The sequence below is a fragment of the Palaemon carinicauda genome, chromosome 45, assembly GCF_036898095.1.
Source record: "Palaemon carinicauda isolate YSFRI2023 chromosome 45, ASM3689809v2, whole genome shotgun sequence".
NCBI lineage: Eukaryota > Metazoa > Arthropoda > Malacostraca > Decapoda > Palaemonidae > Palaemon > Palaemon carinicauda.
In genome coordinates this window covers 8,874,719-8,891,207 of record NC_090769.1, presented here as the reverse complement: position 1 = coordinate 8,891,207, position 16,489 = coordinate 8,874,719, and the positions used below count along the sequence as shown (strand labels likewise).

Below are 16,489 nucleotides of genomic sequence, written 5' to 3'. Positions count from 1 at the left end.
GTTAACCATCTTGATATTTTCTTGTCTACATAATAAGTAGTAGCATTGTACTCAAATACAGATTAATAAGTTCATTTCCTCGGCTTTTAGTGCAATCTTGATTTGATGCAATATAATATTTCCCATAGATTTAGCCAACGCAGCAGATGAAGGGCCTATGTCGAGGAGAAAATCATTGAAAAAGTCTTTAAGAGAAAGTTTTAGAAGGTTACGCCGCGGAAGATCACAAAGAAAAACAGGGAAACCTCTAGCTACATCTCCTACTAGGTAATTATTCTTGTCAGCTCATTCAAGTACACTTACATATAATGCAAATATGATAAGAATCATAAACAAACAAAGGATAGTTGCTTCACATCAAATCTAAGTCATGCATAGTGTAAGGAGTGTTGTAATTCTTTGTACTTAAGAATTTCAAATGAATAAAGTTTGTCATATAGTTATGCCAAATCTGACTTAATCGTATTACATACAATACGGTATTAGCTTAAGCTATTATAAGTATTAAGAGAGCGAGATTAGCATTTTAAATTAAAAAAAAAAGGAAAGCACTTCTTGAGTATAGAATATACTTTGAATAGGAGTAAATAAGAAATACATCAAGTCAAGAATGTAAAGATTTTGTTGGTCCTTGGGTTTAGATGATGATGCATTTTAAATAATCAATATTTATTATTGTTACGAATAACTTTGTATCCAGAATTCATGCTCATGTGGATATTTACTTTATATATGACCATTATGAAGTCTCTGTGACTAATGGTTTTAAGTATCTTGATATCCATCTTTTTCCATTTTTTGAGTTTATTATATCTCTGAGCAGGACTTAGATTTTTTTACAGTACACTTAACTAAAAGTGTTTGTTATAGTGCTTTTTATTGTTTTTGCATTTTCACATGCCTTCTTCCTTGCTCCTCCTTTGTAAATACATGGAGTTCTTCCAGAATTCTTTTTTGTTTAATATGTGATAAATGTTATCTAGAAATTTCTGTCTCATGTGTACCCTAGTAACTGTACATTGTGTTATTGTTACTCTAAAATATTTAACTTTTAGAGGAGAGTACACCTCGCAATGTAGATACTCAAGGACAGTGTACCTTACCTTAGACTAGATTTTCATTTTTAATACCTTATGTTTAAACTGTGGTTAGGTTTTCTGTTGAACTATACAATACAATGGTACCTAGTAGGAGATCAAACATAATCCCTTCCAAAACCATGTTGTGTACAGAGTCAATTTTGCCCATAAGAATGAATGGAAATAGTATTACAAATTGATTCCCTAAATAAGAATATTCCTATTGTGAGTAATTTTTTTGTATTTTGTGGTATCAAGATAAAGTACAGTATATAAAGCATACCAAACAGAACAAAATGTTATAGTTAATAGAATAAATGAGTAGATAAGGAATAAATAATTATTGAAGGTGGGAGGAGATGATGATGTCAGTCACTTGAAAGGGTGCTCTCTTCCATAAATGTGTTGGGTAACTGCTTATCTCGAGTTCTCTCTCTTTTTTAGCCTCTTAAATGGCAATTACTGTGATTCACTTGATGGCTGGCCTTTTACTAAAAATTGATCAAGAGAGGTTTGTCTCTAACCCCCTTTTAAGAAGTTTCTGAAATAATGTAATACATTACCTTTATAAAAGTACTGCCTTATTTGGATAATACTTTTCAACAAAACTGTGTAACCCAGCCAAATTTGCCTTTATTTGCTTTATCACTGAATGCCTCTTCTAAAGATGTCCTACTTTGCTGACTTGTTGCTCACTGTTGTCAGTGCTATTATGTTCCACCACCAACTCCTCAACGTAATCTTCATTAACTTCCAAAAGAAACTAATTTATGATCTTGACTACCTGGTTAGTTTCAGGCTCAGGTTCAAAGCCTTCAAATGTCCTATCTACTACACTGTCTGGCCATAACTTCTACCAGGCAACATTTATTGTTCTGAAAGACACCTCACTCAGGGTTTGTCAGTTAGTTTTAGAGCGCTAAAGTGGTTCTTCTAAACTCTTAAGCATTAACAGTGTATCAGGGATGACCTTACAACTTTTGGAAATGGGCTTTTGTGTACAGTTTGTTAAAGTTGGATATCTCTTGGTCTTGGGGCTGGATGAGAGGAGTTGTATTGGTAGCAAGAACTTCCCAATGATGAATAAAAACTTCCTTGGTAATCCATTCTCCATTTCATGAGGGTAGCGGGTAAGCAGTTGCACTGCCCATGATGAGGACTTTAAGAGGTGACTTTTTCTGTTGGAGGTATCTTCACGCTGGGCCCAAAATCTTTATGCATCCACTTAATGAAGATTTGCCTTGTTACCCAGGCTGTATTGTTGGGTCTTGCATTCTACATCATAAGGCTCAATGTTACACATTATTTTAGAAGTTTTATTCTAGCTGTTGCTCTATTGTGGAGTGATCTTCCTAATCTGACAGTTCAACACATTGACATGTGTCTTTTCACAGTTTTTATGTGGCATATCTATTTTAATGTTACTGATCTTGAAAGGCTTTATATTTAATATTTTTTACTTTTCATATATATCTTCTTTGTTATTTCCTTATTTCCTCTCCTCATTGCCCTACTTTCTCTGTTGGAGCCTTTGAGATTGTAGCATTCTGCTTTTCCAATAAGGATTGTAGCATTCTTCTTTTCCAATAAGGGTTGTAGCATTCTTCTTTTCCAATAAGGGTTGTAGCTTGGCTAGTAATAATAATGATGATGATAAACAATAGGGGCATGACCTGGAAGTCCCCACTTGGGTTCCCACTCGGCAAAATAGTTTGCCTTTTTTTATAGACTTATGTCCAGGTAAGACAGTCTCGTCTTAAATAAGTCCTTGGTATTTTTTTCCCAAAAGTGGTAATTTCTCTGCTCAAGCTTTGTCTTTACTCTCAGCCTTCTAATGCCTTACAACACTGAATGCCACTTCTTTTTATCTAACTACCCTTGGCCAGGCCTAGGCATTGCATTGGAACGTGCATTGTGTTTCCTGTGGATATTTTTAATGATATGAGTGAATTTGCTCATCTTTTTGCCCCGATGTCTTTGAAATACCATTGCTAGTCAACTGTTTCATTAATCCATATTGGTAACAATTTTTCATCTTCCTTGATGGTCTTTGTTCTTTTTTATCTTGAGATAATACTCCTTTTGCTACTTTAACCCTCTGAGGATCTGATGATACGCTGTTCATGTAGCTACTGTATATAAAAAATTTACTCTTGATTACTAATGCTAGTTTCAATTTCTGTCTTATCTTAATTCCTTTGTTACTTGGTACAAAATATCAACACAAGGAGGTTGACACATGGCATTACTGTTCTCTAAAAAAAAAAAAAAAAAGCTTAAAAGTCATCATCCTGACAGCGATTTATCACGGCTAGGATTAGATGAGGTATAATTTTCTTAATGGCATGTTTATTTTTCGAAATCGTGGAGGCTGTCAATTTTGGTATTCCAAACACTTTCGAAAAATCTTTCAGGCAGACACCTTCTGCCAATTCAGTTATCTCCTTCCTCAGTTCATTATTAGTTCTAGAAACCTTTCTTTTTAGCTTGTCATTGTTACTACTAAACTTTTTATGAGCCATTATAAATGGATAAACACTGAAAAACACTAAAATAAAGGAAGTTACGTAAACATTTACGGAACGTTTTGCAAGTCTGAACTTGTTAAGAACTGTGGAAACTGGGTCTGTCGTCTTTGTCACAGACTTGATAAATCAACTTGGTTAAGCATCTTGACCCGAATAGGTTCTTACAAGTTGTTTGATCTCTGGGGCAAAAAATGTTCGAAAATTTAAATCCGCGCATTCAATCTCCGAGGTATCATTGTATTCAAAATTTAATGTAAATGCAGGACTTGGAAGAAAAACTTTATTATTTTAAATCTTTTTACATTTTCATAATCTTGTTTAGTTATTATTGAAAAGATCTAATTTTAGTAGCAATGCTAATTTTAGAAATTATACTTGGTAATAAAGTACACTACGGTAGTTTAACTAAAATTTTAATATTATTTAATGATAAGCAACTCGCCATATTTTTCGTAAATAGAAACACCGATGTACAGTTAATATGTAGGGACTAGAACTGTTAAGAAATTATTTGCAGATATTTAAACTGTAATACTCAAATATTATCAATTTATCATTACAGTATTACTAAAGTTAATACCCCTCTTTACGTCAGTTCAACATAACATCAGTCCCCACTTAAATATTTTATACAAATTTAGAATCCAACTTACGCCGTTTTATCCCACTTTACGTCAGTCTCTAAGTCATAAAATAACTTAAGTACTGTACTGTGCAGTACTTTACTACACATGAAAGATTATTAATGTAGATAGCTGTTTTTTATAAAATGATAGCGGATTGTAAGTACTCTTTTGATGTTCATAACGTATAGGGAACCTTTAAGTCGCTATATATTACGAAACTCCGACCTTTGTTGAATAGCGACTTGCCTCAAGTCTCTTGGAAGTAATTAACAGCATAGGGCAGGTTATTGCTGTAATATTTACGTTACTTAGTACGACAAGCGTCACAATACCCAGTTTAGGCAAGCTTCTAGAAACTGCCAAACCTAAGACATTCATTAGAAGTAGATTATTTTTCATAAAAAGATTCAATGTTAAGTCCATTTATGGTAATCAGAAAGATCATAATACGGTAACATATTCATGATTTGTATTATTTCTATAAAACAAGTACTTGCTAAAGAAATCTGTCAAATACCAGAATATAATACAAGACTGTACAGAAGAGCACTTATGGTTCCTGACAAGTAAAATTTTTTATATGTTGTTCCAGCAAGTCCTTAATGCCTATATGATATGAATATTGTTTGATTTCCATGACAAAAATGTCAGAAAATATCATTCAACCTCTATTGCATTTAACCTCCAGAGTTCCACTGTAGTTTAGGGGAAAATTCTGACATATGACATAGAGATAAAAGCAGAATTGCTTGGTTTTTGGGCTCACATTATTTACCATTTTGTAAAAAAAAAAAAAACATTTTAAACTGGAAATAAATCTTGGCTATAAACCATAGTTTGCCTTGTATTATATTTCCATTTCAAATAGTACAAATACTTCATTCAGGGGTTGATGTGTATTTATTGTTAGAGTTGGGATGAAGATTGAAAAAGATTTGAAATCTATTTTGGAAAGAGAGTGTTTTAACCTGATCTGTTTTCATTTGAAGTTGTTACTCTTAAGCAGAAATTTTATGGTTATATTTTGGTATTTAAATAAAAGCTTAATTTTTGTGGCTTACCTTTTAGAAAATAAATTTTGATAGGATAGGAAAAATCCTTTTTCTTAACTGAATATATCGATGCAGTTGTATATTTTGAGGAGTCATCTATGAATTTTTCCCAATTAGCTTCCTATACTTGATCGTAATGTTATGATCACCACCCCTTGTAGGGTGGACCACGATATTATTAGTGACACCAGTGATGAGTCCCACGATGAAGATGGAGAAGGATCTAGGTAAATGTGAGCACAACAGAATTTATAAACTTGGCTTGGCACGCTTTTTTTACTTTGTTCATACCTATTGCCATATTTTACAGGCATGGAGCTCAAAGTGCTTTTAATTATTTATTTATTTTATAGCTATTTGTTTATCGATTTACAAATATGAAACGTGCTTAGCACACAATTGGTTTTATACGTTTATTTTTTGCTCTATTGTATTTTGTTTTTAGAACAAAGCTGATCATATCTCTGTTTCCAAATGTTATCAAACGAGATCATGTTCATTGCATTCTGGTACTTTAACACTGTAGCAAAGTTAGACTTGGATGCATGAAACAAGTGGCTTATTTGACCCTAAGTTCACTGTTATGATTGATGGTCTTATTCTTAAAGGTTCACTATGCATATGAATGATTTCATGGGCCTCATTTTATTTTTGAAGTATTCAACGGATTGATTTGCATGCATATCTCATGTTTCATGCAGCCCTGATGAGGATGAAAGTGATGAAGGGGAACAGGAAGAATTTGATGTTAGTGATGATGATGGGGAGGGAATGCAGGATAAGGAGGCAGAAAAAAGAGACTGTAGGGAACAAGAATTCTCAGGGGCTCAGGCACAGATTGATGCCCCTTTAGAGCAGTCCATGCACTCGACTGCAACAAGTGCCACACAAGAAGGTGTAGAAACAGCAGCAACTCCATCAGAAACTGCAGTGACTACTTCAGAAACAGTAGTCCCATTAGAAGTCTCTGTAGCTGTTACTGAAGCATCATCCTCAGTTGCTGCAGATGCAGAGACAGAAAATGCATCCCAGTCAGGGGCTCCTATGGGTACTACAGAAGAGAGAGACTCAGTTGATGAGGACAGAGAAATACAGGTAGTCACAAATGAACCAGAACAAGAAGAAAAAGGTGGTACAGTAGAGGAAAAACCAGGAACTGCTGAACAAGTTCCATTTTTCTACTATGTAACCCCAAAAAGGTTCAGAGAGAGTGGTAGACACACTGGAGAAAAGGAGAAAAAAGAAACCAAAGACAAGTCAAAAAGAGATGAGGAAAATGAGTCAGGTGAAGATAGTAAAGGCAAGGGTAAATTTACCCTTGCCCAGGTTTTCTCCCGAAGGGAAAAAGTTTGCAGCTTTGATGAACAGGCTGGAGGTGGAGTAGATATGGATAAGGACGATGTTGAGCAGCAGCAAAAAACACATGGTCTGCTCCAGAAGATTTTCTCACGTCAGACAGACCAGGGAGCAGATACTGATGAGCAACAACCAGCTACGGTTTCATCTCCAAAAAGTATAAGCAAACTTAAGGAATGGCTTCATAAGCGTGAAACGGGAGAAGAGGTAGCTAAAGTTGAAGGAGTTGAACCAGCAGATTCTAGGGAAGGTTCTCTTAGGAGACTCTTCAGGCGGTCACGTCCTTCAACACTTGAAACTCCTCATGAGGAAGAAGCTCTTAAAAAGAGCAGTGAAACAAGGTCACCTCAGGAGACACCTTTGACGAAGCGTGAGCGATTAAAGTTGGCGTTCAAGCAACGCCATCATAGCGAAGAAGCTATGCTACCACCTGAAGAGAATATAATTCGTACTATTGAAGAATCCCAGGTGAAGTCACGTTCTCTTACTCGACCTACTAAACTTTGGTTGATTGGACGATCTCAGAGTGAAAAGCGTCAGAGTCCTTTAATTTCCGAGGTGGCTGAGACTCGGTTAGATGTCGAAGAACTGAAAGGGACAGTAAATCCTGATAGAACAGGGAATGACCCCAAGAAACGTTCTTTTCTCAATTTGCCCCTTCGAGGTTTGAAAAATCAACCAGAAATTCGATCAGGAACATCAAAGCAAAAATCCTCTGACATTTATAGTGTTGATGATAAAGATGAAGTAATTCACAGGACTCCTAGTTATGAGAAAGCCATTTCAGATAATATAATAAAATCTAAGATCTCTAAAGAAAAGCACACACAACCAGAAGGTGGTGGGAAGTTAAAGCAGCTCTTCAGGCAGAAGAGTGAGGTTATTATGAGGCCATTTAGCAAACGAAATAAAAATGTAGAGAATAGAAAAAGTGCACCAGTCCCTGATATATCAGAACCAGAACAAAAGGTGGAAGAAGTGCCAGATATAGAAGCTCGCCACCCCAGCATTAGCACCTATATAGATGACACTCCTACTGCTACTGCTGCACCTGAAATCCCTTCTGAAAATCCTAGTCCAAAACCATCCCACCCATCTGACCCTACACAAGTGTGTGATACCCTCAGCCCTGAGCAGCTTCTAACCCCTGACTCTGAGGCTGATTCTATAGTTTTAGACCTACGTAGTTTACAGTCAACCCCTGATGTTATTCGTAAGATACCCGATAGCCGAGGTAGCACCCTAGAACGTACCTTTAGTCGTAGGCTAACCTTTTCCCTGCCCTTTGGTAGCGCTGGTGGTGGGGGAGCAACGTCGGCAGAAGAGGAGGGTGTTAAACCAGTGGAGCGAGCCATTGAAGCACGTTCTCAATCAAGTGACTATATTGGCTCCATGGTACGGTGTCTACACCTGACAAAATGTTTCATTGCTACTAGTAAGTATTGAACTCTTGTATTTTTTTTTCCACAATTTGAATTTTTAATGATTTTGTAAACTTTTAGGATAGTGTATTTTATTCTTCTAATGATTTACCTCTTGATAATATTGATTACTGTAAACCTCCAATGATGTTCATATTGCTTTTTCAGAAGCTGGCTTTATTGTCATTCACCCCTAAAATTAAAAAGTCACATTTTCCTTCCTTTCAATAGACACATGCCTGAAGTAGAGTAATTAAAGAGACTAACGGTTAATGGTAAGGAGCAAAGTGCCAGTACCTGTTATTTCAATTTCTCTGTCACCATCAGTACAACTCGACATATCCCTCTCTCAGGTTGTGATAAGTTTAATTGTGTTTAAAGTTGCCTTCCTCTGGATTTGTTTGTGATTACAATACTTCTCAGGGATAGTGGTGCGGTTTAAATTGTGATTGGTGCATTCGCCTTATTTTTCATCTCAAGGAAAGTATGTTTATAGTTTGAGTGTTATTGAAACTGACTTCCAAGTTTGAGTGTTAATGAAACTGACTTTCAATTTGGATTCAACATTCTGAAGAGTATTTGAGGTAATAAAGCAAGCTTTTCTGAAATGCTGCTGAAGAAATAAAAAGTAAAAAGTTCACACACACACGAAATTGAAATAACAAGGTTTGGCCCTTTTCTTATTACCATTAACAGCTAGTGTGTCTCACTGATTTACTAGAGGCATGTTTCTATTGACGGGAAGGAAAATGGATAATTTTTTTTTATAAATTTCATGGGTAAGTGTTGTTAAACTGGACTTCTAGTGATGAAGCAATAAGATCATTAGATGAGTACAGTATATAAATAACAAATTTTATTAAAATTGAGTTATACAAGCATCAGTGATATTCAGTATTCAACATTTAAGCTCCAATTTTGGTTATTCTGTTGTCTATGAAGATATCGAGTTCTTACATTCTTTAGATTTGAAAGTTTTAACATTTTGTAGAAATTAATGATTCATATGCTATTTCCCAATTTATATGTTTGATATAATCGGAGTGTAAAGGGTCACCAGAAATTTATTTTGAAAAATCTCTTAAAATATTTAGATACAATAATAAAAACTTACACAATAATTTATACTTTGAAAATCATTGAATTAAAGGCATAGGTCTTTGCTGTATATATTTTAATCTTGCATGTCCAACCACCTTATTTAGCTGATGGTAAAATATGATTTTATATAAATTTTGAAATCAATATCATACCAGTCAACTGCTTGAACACTCAATACATTATTTTCTGAGGTCTTTTCCATCATCCTTGATCTTTATCGACATTACTGTTGAAGCATATGAAACACAACTTGTTCACCTTGAAATAGTGTCATTAGGATTCATGGTAGAGTTTTTGTTTTTGACTGAATTTTAAAATTGTTAAAATATTTCATCAAATGGAGCATATTCTCAATGAATACTTCTAGAATGTCGCATTCAATTTAACATTCGTAATTTATGTCCATGTTCTTTTAGCTGAAATAAACAGACATAGAATTTAAGTTGATATTTTTCTTTGAAGTAATATATGCATCAGTAGTGCAAAACTAATTACAGACTAAATTACAAAATAGTACTAATTTCATGTGATTTAGTACTAATTTCATATGTGACATTTTTCATTATTGCACTTTCCCTTTTTATATATTACCCACTAATTTTGTTTAGAGTAATCTGTCAAAATTAGGAACAGTAATTTTTAAGTATATTAGATTTTTAACAATTGTTTGATTTTCATCTGATTTCTATACTTGTTTTGCTCCGAGTTTGTAGCTCTATTAAAAAACAACCAATGTTCCTAAATATTTATCTCTATTTTCTTATCTGTTCCTTTTTACAGCTCAAGCCATGTCTGCCACACTATGGGCTGGCACAAACAGCGGTGCCATCTTTGTTTTCACTATTGCCATACCACCTTCAGAGAAAAGAAATGAAATAACGTTAACGGTGCAATTGGGAAAAGAAATTCATTTGAAACATGGAGCTCCAGTTATAAGCATTTGTATCTTAGATGGAGCCAATCGACCCTTCCCGGAGCCGATGGCTGTCAAAAAAGAAGCGGCTCCACCACACAATTCTAACCAACCACACAGAGTGTTAATATGTTCAGAGGAACAGTTCAAGGTAATGTCATTAAAGTTCTTTTTTTTTTTCTTATAGAATTAATCATTTAAGAAAGATTTTAGATGGTTTCCAATACCATATTTATATTATTTTCTTAATTCTTTCAAATTGATAAGAAATACATTCAGAACAGTATTACATTTGAAGAGCAATGGTCGAATTTTTAGAGTAATGAAATTTCTTTCAAAAGTAGATTATTAAGCTGGAATTTTTTTAACCCAAAAAGATTTTCCCTTCAGCAGTAAATGTGTATAGAAGCAGATGAAAGCTTTTATATAGGTCAATGCAGGGATTTTTACTTTTAGGATTAAAACCCAAAGGGTTAAAGATTTCTGTACTACATTGAATTTTAAGAAGTCGGTTTTTACCTATATCTGCTTTTAAATTCTCGTTAAAGTATAGTAGAAGAGGGCTGTTATAGAAGATATGTGAAGATGAAATAAAATGCCTGGAGGAAAGTGTTTAGAGGAAAGGGAAGCTTATGTAGTTTAATATTGAAAACAGCATTAATGAGAGTACCATTTAATTTGGATCTCAAAGGTTGAGATGATTTGGACATGGGATTAGAGGAGATAAGGAAGGATTAAACTGAAAATTGACACATAAAAGTTTGCTGGTTGATCACAAGCATGTGCTGGCCAATGAATCACAAAATATGCACGATTAAAATGCAGTCATAACATTTGTGCATGATGAATATATAGGTAACATGAAACTTATGTTGACCCTTTTACCCCCAGGCTATTTGGAACTTTCCAACCCTTAACCCCCAGGGGTTATTTTTTTTTCAAGCACATTTTTTTAATTGCTCTAACAGCCTTAATTTTTGTCATAGAGAGGTCAGGTTGGTCTCATTCTCTTGGAAAATGCCTGAAGTTTCTAAAAAGATTATAAAAAATATGCAAAAAAAAAAAGATGTCAATAGCAGTTTTTTGCAAGGACGTACTAGGGACGAGTTTTGCGAAACGTACCAGTACGTCCTTTGGGGGTCAAAGGGTTAAAATGCTTAATAAATACACTTTGTGAGTAAACCTGTCTTATTTCTTCCATTATGCATACTGTTAAGTAGCATTCGTTCACTTGCAGGGGTTTGGTGCCGCTAGTGCAACGAGTATTGTACTGTAGGCATTACATAAGGGTTTCTGTAGTGACAGATAACCCCATGGCTATCATTACCTTACAGACTCCTATTTGAGCTTCCTTTCTTCCATCTTGATGTCCAACCTTTCCATAACCTTAACTTCATGGTGCAACTGAGGATTTTCCTCCAGTTATACCTAAGCTCTTAATAGCCTCCCTGGCCCCTGGGGTGGGGTTATATGGCTCAAATTCATAATTAAGAAAAAACACCCATTTCAATCTTAGCTTGGGAATCTAATAAAAAGCATCCACTCTGTTAGATTTAATGAAGCAACTTTCTCTATCAAGTTTTTATTTCTAGAATAATCTAGTTAGTGGGTTGCCAACTTTTGTTTTCCATGTTTTAATTTGCAGATGAATTTGAAACTTGACATTTCAGCTTTGTGTATGTCAACACCCTACTATATTTTATAGAAAGTAGCAAGTAAATGCATAAAGGAAAAGTAGAGGTAATTCGTTTTGCTGAAATATTTTATTTCATGAATTTTTATTCATAATGAGACATTGCAATTCCTTTAATATTTTCTAAATAAGTTTGTTCTGGAAAATCTGTCATAAGTTGAGTGTAAGTTTTTTGTTTGAATAGAATTAGAAAGAAATGTCTGCATGATTTAAGTATTGAAATGTGATTTTTAATACACTTACTTTTTTCAGGTATTTACTTTGCCACAACTAAAGCCTTTCTGTAAGTTCAAACTAACTGCGCACGAAGGATCAAGAGTGCGTAAAATTGGCTACGCTAATTTCGTGTCCAGTGTAGATCCTTCATACTCGGAATCGGCATTTATAGTGGTAACGAACCAAGGTGATTTCAATGTGTTCTCGTTGCCAGACTGCCGAAGACAAATACAAGCGCCATATCTTAAAAGAGAAGACATTAGGTTTGTATTACTCATATTCTAAGTACAGTAAGTTATTAGTGGCTTCTATTGGAATAGAATACTGTACATTATTTGCTGTAGTTTAGTTTTTACAAGAAACTAATACTGTACTTCAAAGGAATTAGTGAAAAAACATGTACTAATCCCTATATAATGTTGTGCAAAATTGTGAGATCATTGTGATAATACTGAAATGATTGTGGATGATTGCTATTCTTTTTCATTTCAATTTTATTAGCTGTATTTCTTCCTTCTTTACGTCACTCTGTAGCATACTTTTCCCCTGGGTGAGTGGTACCCGTTAGTCATTTTTCCCTTAATGTTTGAGGCAAGCAGATTAGTTTGTATGCGGAATCATGGAATGGTTAGCTTCTCAGAAAATTAGTCATCTTTTGGTAACCTTACATTTTTAACAACTGTTTTTGCATTCTTAATGCTTACAATTAATAGTATTCTCTTGATGTCTTATACTTTACTGTTGTTTATGCAAAACATTTGCATATATTTATTGAAGTTTATAAGAAGCAAAATTTGAATTGGGCATTGTTTCTTTGAACTTCCCAGATGTTCACATTTATTGTCTTTTGAAGCTTGCCTTTTATCAATGTTTATTCCAAAATTGAAAAATTTCCCCTTTTTCTTTACTTCTAATAGGTTTAGGCCTGTACTACAGTATTGAGACAATCCAGAGTGTACTTCTATTATATAAATCTTTAAAGTTTCGGCACAAGCTGATTAGTTGCATTATGTTTCGGATGGCAGTGTGCTTTGGTCTCGTGTATGCTCGACCACTACTGCATCTCTAGTTTTCCCTAATGGTGTGAATGTAAGTTCTTGTACCTTTGGTTCAAGAACCTTGCCGTTTTTCCGGACCATCTGATGTCATCTTTGTAGAAGTGTTGATGTTAACGTTATAATAAGTACGTAAAAACATACAATAACTACCAAACAAAGAACAATTGTTCTGTTATTATTATTATTATTATTATTATTATTATTATTATTATTATTATTATTATTATTAGTTAAGCTACAACCCAAGATGATAAAGCAGGATGCTACAAGTATAAGGGCCCTAACAGGGAAAATAGCCCAGTTAGGAAAGGAAATAAGGACACAATATTTTCTCAATTTACCCTCAAACAAGAGAACTTTAACCCAAGACAGTGGAAGACCATTGTACACAGACTATGGCACTACCTAAGACTAGAGAACAATGGTTTGATTTTGAAGTGTCCTTCTCCTAGAATAGCTGCTTTCCATACCTAAAGAGCGTCTTCTACCCTTACCACGCGGAAAGTAGCCACTGAACAATTATATTGAAGTAGCTAACCCCTTGAGGGAAGAATTTTCCAATTGTATTAGGGTTATTATTATTATTATTACTAGCCAGGCTACAACCCTAGTTGGAATAGCAAGATGCTATAAGCCCAAGGGCTCTAATATGGAAAAATAGCCCAGTGAGGAAAGGAATAATAAATGATGAGAGTAAATTAATATGTCATTCTAAAAACAGTAACAGCGTCAAAACAGATATGTCCTATATAAACTATTAACGACGTCAAAAACAGATATGTCTTATATAAACTATAAAATATATGAGGAAAGTAGAGAATGTGTAAAGAATAGGCAAAGGAAAAATGAGCCGTAACCAGAGAGGGATCCAATGTAGTGCTTTTATTATTATTATTAATTGCTAAGCTACAACCCTAGTTGGAAAAGCAACTGGCCTGTCAAAGGACCCATAACTCTCAAACAGTAGCACCTGAACAAGTGGTTTGTGCTTTGTCCAACCTACTACTTACATTAGAATCAGATATCAACTGTTTTGCTTGTATTTCAATTACCGTAATATAGTAAACAAATGCTGTAGTAGTTATAAAGTTGAGTAACAAGAATGACACAATTTTACATTGTACCAATGTTCAATGTGGAGAAAAGATTCTTGAGGAAAAATACTGTCAAATATAAACTACGAACTGTAGTTGAAGGCGAGAAAGCAATCTATGTTCATAGCTGCTAAGGTGTTTTGAATTAGGGAGATTTGTTTCAGAAACTGCTCATTCCTGTGTTTATAAGTGCAGGATATTATGTTTATTGTATGAAGAGGGGAACTGTATTGCACAAAGATTACCTAAAGAATTGGAAGGAAAATTAATAATTTCTTAAGCTTAATAATCAAGAACCACAGCGCTAATAACAAAAAAATATCTTGCATTGGGAATGTCGATGAAACTCTGATAAACTTCTATATGCTATTAAACTCAACAGTAAATAGAAGGCATGTACAAGAAAAATTTCAAATAAAACTTCTAATTAATGTGGTAAAGTAAAGATGACAGTTTAAGTAATAATTTCTTTGAAGAAAAAAAAAAAAAAAAAAAAAAAAAAAAAAAAAAAAAAAAAAAAAAAAGATACTTTGGTGGTTTGTCTTAATCAGCTGATTTGGAAAGCATAGACGTTAGTGTCTATCAACTTATAAATGTAAACAGTGGAAAAGATTAAAGTTAGCTGTTTTTATTTCTTAATACAAGTTATACATGAATATTACATGCATTACACTATCATTAGTGAGACACCAGTTTTTTCTAATATAGCGGAGATGTTACGCAGTTCAACTTTTTCTTTAATGGAAATGGACTGTGTGTTTAAGTTTTAACACCACGGTTACCACTTTAATTTGCATGTGAAGCCATAACTATGGTTAAATTCAATTAAGATAAGCTATAATCTCATAATAAAGGGAGACTACCACCAGCAGATGCAGTATAAGAGAAAATTGGATGGCTTGCTACACTCAGCTGTCTGTTGGCTGTCCAGTAAACTAGTCTGGCATCCTTGGGATTTTCAAGTTTCCTTTAGCTATTTTGTCCCGATTAAAAGAGGTGCCGGAAAATCGGTGGTGAACCTGTACCTGAACTGCCAAAACGAGTTTTTTGCAGGTGCAAAAGTTTCCATTCAAAGCAAATAAAATAAAAACTCAACATTTTTGAGAATTCATCAAGATATGAAGTTAATATGGAGAAAGAGCCCCATAATGATAAGGTATTTCCTCTTTAATCATTAAGAAACTTATTTTGGAAAGTTATCGAAATAAGTTAGTTTTAAGTACGTTCTGGATTTTCTTCCAAGGTGTTGAAAGCTAAACAGTTCAGAAAGGTATCCAAATAAATTACTTAAAGTAAGTTCTAATTCTTCTAAGTCATCAAAAGCGGCCACCTCAAAGATAATTTATACCCTCAGTTTCCTCAGGTTTGTATGAATAGAATCGATAAATTATTATGGTTTTAGTGCAAAGAAAATCTGGAAATTTGGGTTTCTTTTTATTGTTGAAGAGTTATCATATGAACCTTATCAATTGCCTAAACAGGTCATTGACTCAGATCTAATTACTTGAGCCCATCGTTTAATTTTATTGAAAGATGATCTTCAAATGCCAGGTTTGCAAGCTTATTAACTAAAGTACTGTTCAATGATAAAAACAAATTGGTCAGTATTTCTGAAATACAATCTTTTGCCATTTCTATACTAGGGGCGTTTTAAGTCTTACAGAAGAAAAGTTTGTAGGCCATCAGGAACTGCTTCGTGTTTTGGATTATCTGCCTTGTTAGTTTGTTTGGAGAAAACTATTTTAGATGGGGCTTCCATAGCTGTTGAGTATTATTTGGATAAGTCTGCAGACAAGGGGCAATCTTCCTAATTTGTTTCCTGAGGTTGGGATTTAATGTTTGTCTGCCTGTCCAAAAGAACTATAGTTCTTGTTAATAGCTTGATCACTTAGGCTTACAGCACATTTCATCCAAGTCAGATGAAAGACTTGATAGTTAGGATTCATGTTATTAGATCTGGAGCTAGTTCTCAATTTTTTGTAGAGATCATGCTTTGAAAAATTTCAGTGGCATACCAAATCGGTGTTTGCTAAGCCTTATCTTGAAGTCCTAGTTTTCTTATCAAGATTGGTGGGATTTAGGTGCTATTAGTAGACCCTGGTGATGTGGTCTAATAGAAATTTGTTTTATAATTGCAAATTTAGATGATTATACAATTTATTTTTCATTTGTAATCTTAATTTCATTGTTGTAGGAGTTTTTAAGTTTCCCATCCCTTTCCCTCACTTGCCCATCTCCATATGGACATCAGGGGAATTTTGAAAATTAAACTTCTCATTTGTATACTCACCTGATGTTCATAAACATTCCTACCATCCTCCCCACTGACTAGTGATGGCAAGACAATAGGAA

General features: G+C 34.2%; 1 protein-coding gene across 4 annotated transcripts in view; it reads left to right on the top strand.

The window, feature by feature from the left end:
* The window catches only part of l(2)gl (LLGL domain-containing protein l(2)gl), a 119,600-nt gene that overhangs the window by 78,258 nt on the left and 24,853 nt on the right, over positions 1-16,489 (top strand). For all 4 annotated transcript variants that reach the window (XM_068367066.1, XM_068367065.1, XM_068367063.1 and 1 more), the window contains exons 15-18: positions 129-267; positions 7,934-8,076; positions 9,944-10,227; positions 12,022-12,248. In XM_068367066.1, coding sequence (XP_068223167.1) covers positions 129-267; positions 7,934-8,076; positions 9,944-10,227; positions 12,022-12,248 — 793 coding nt within the window. The remainder of the gene's footprint in view (positions 1-128; positions 268-7,933; positions 8,077-9,943; positions 10,228-12,021; positions 12,249-16,489) is intronic.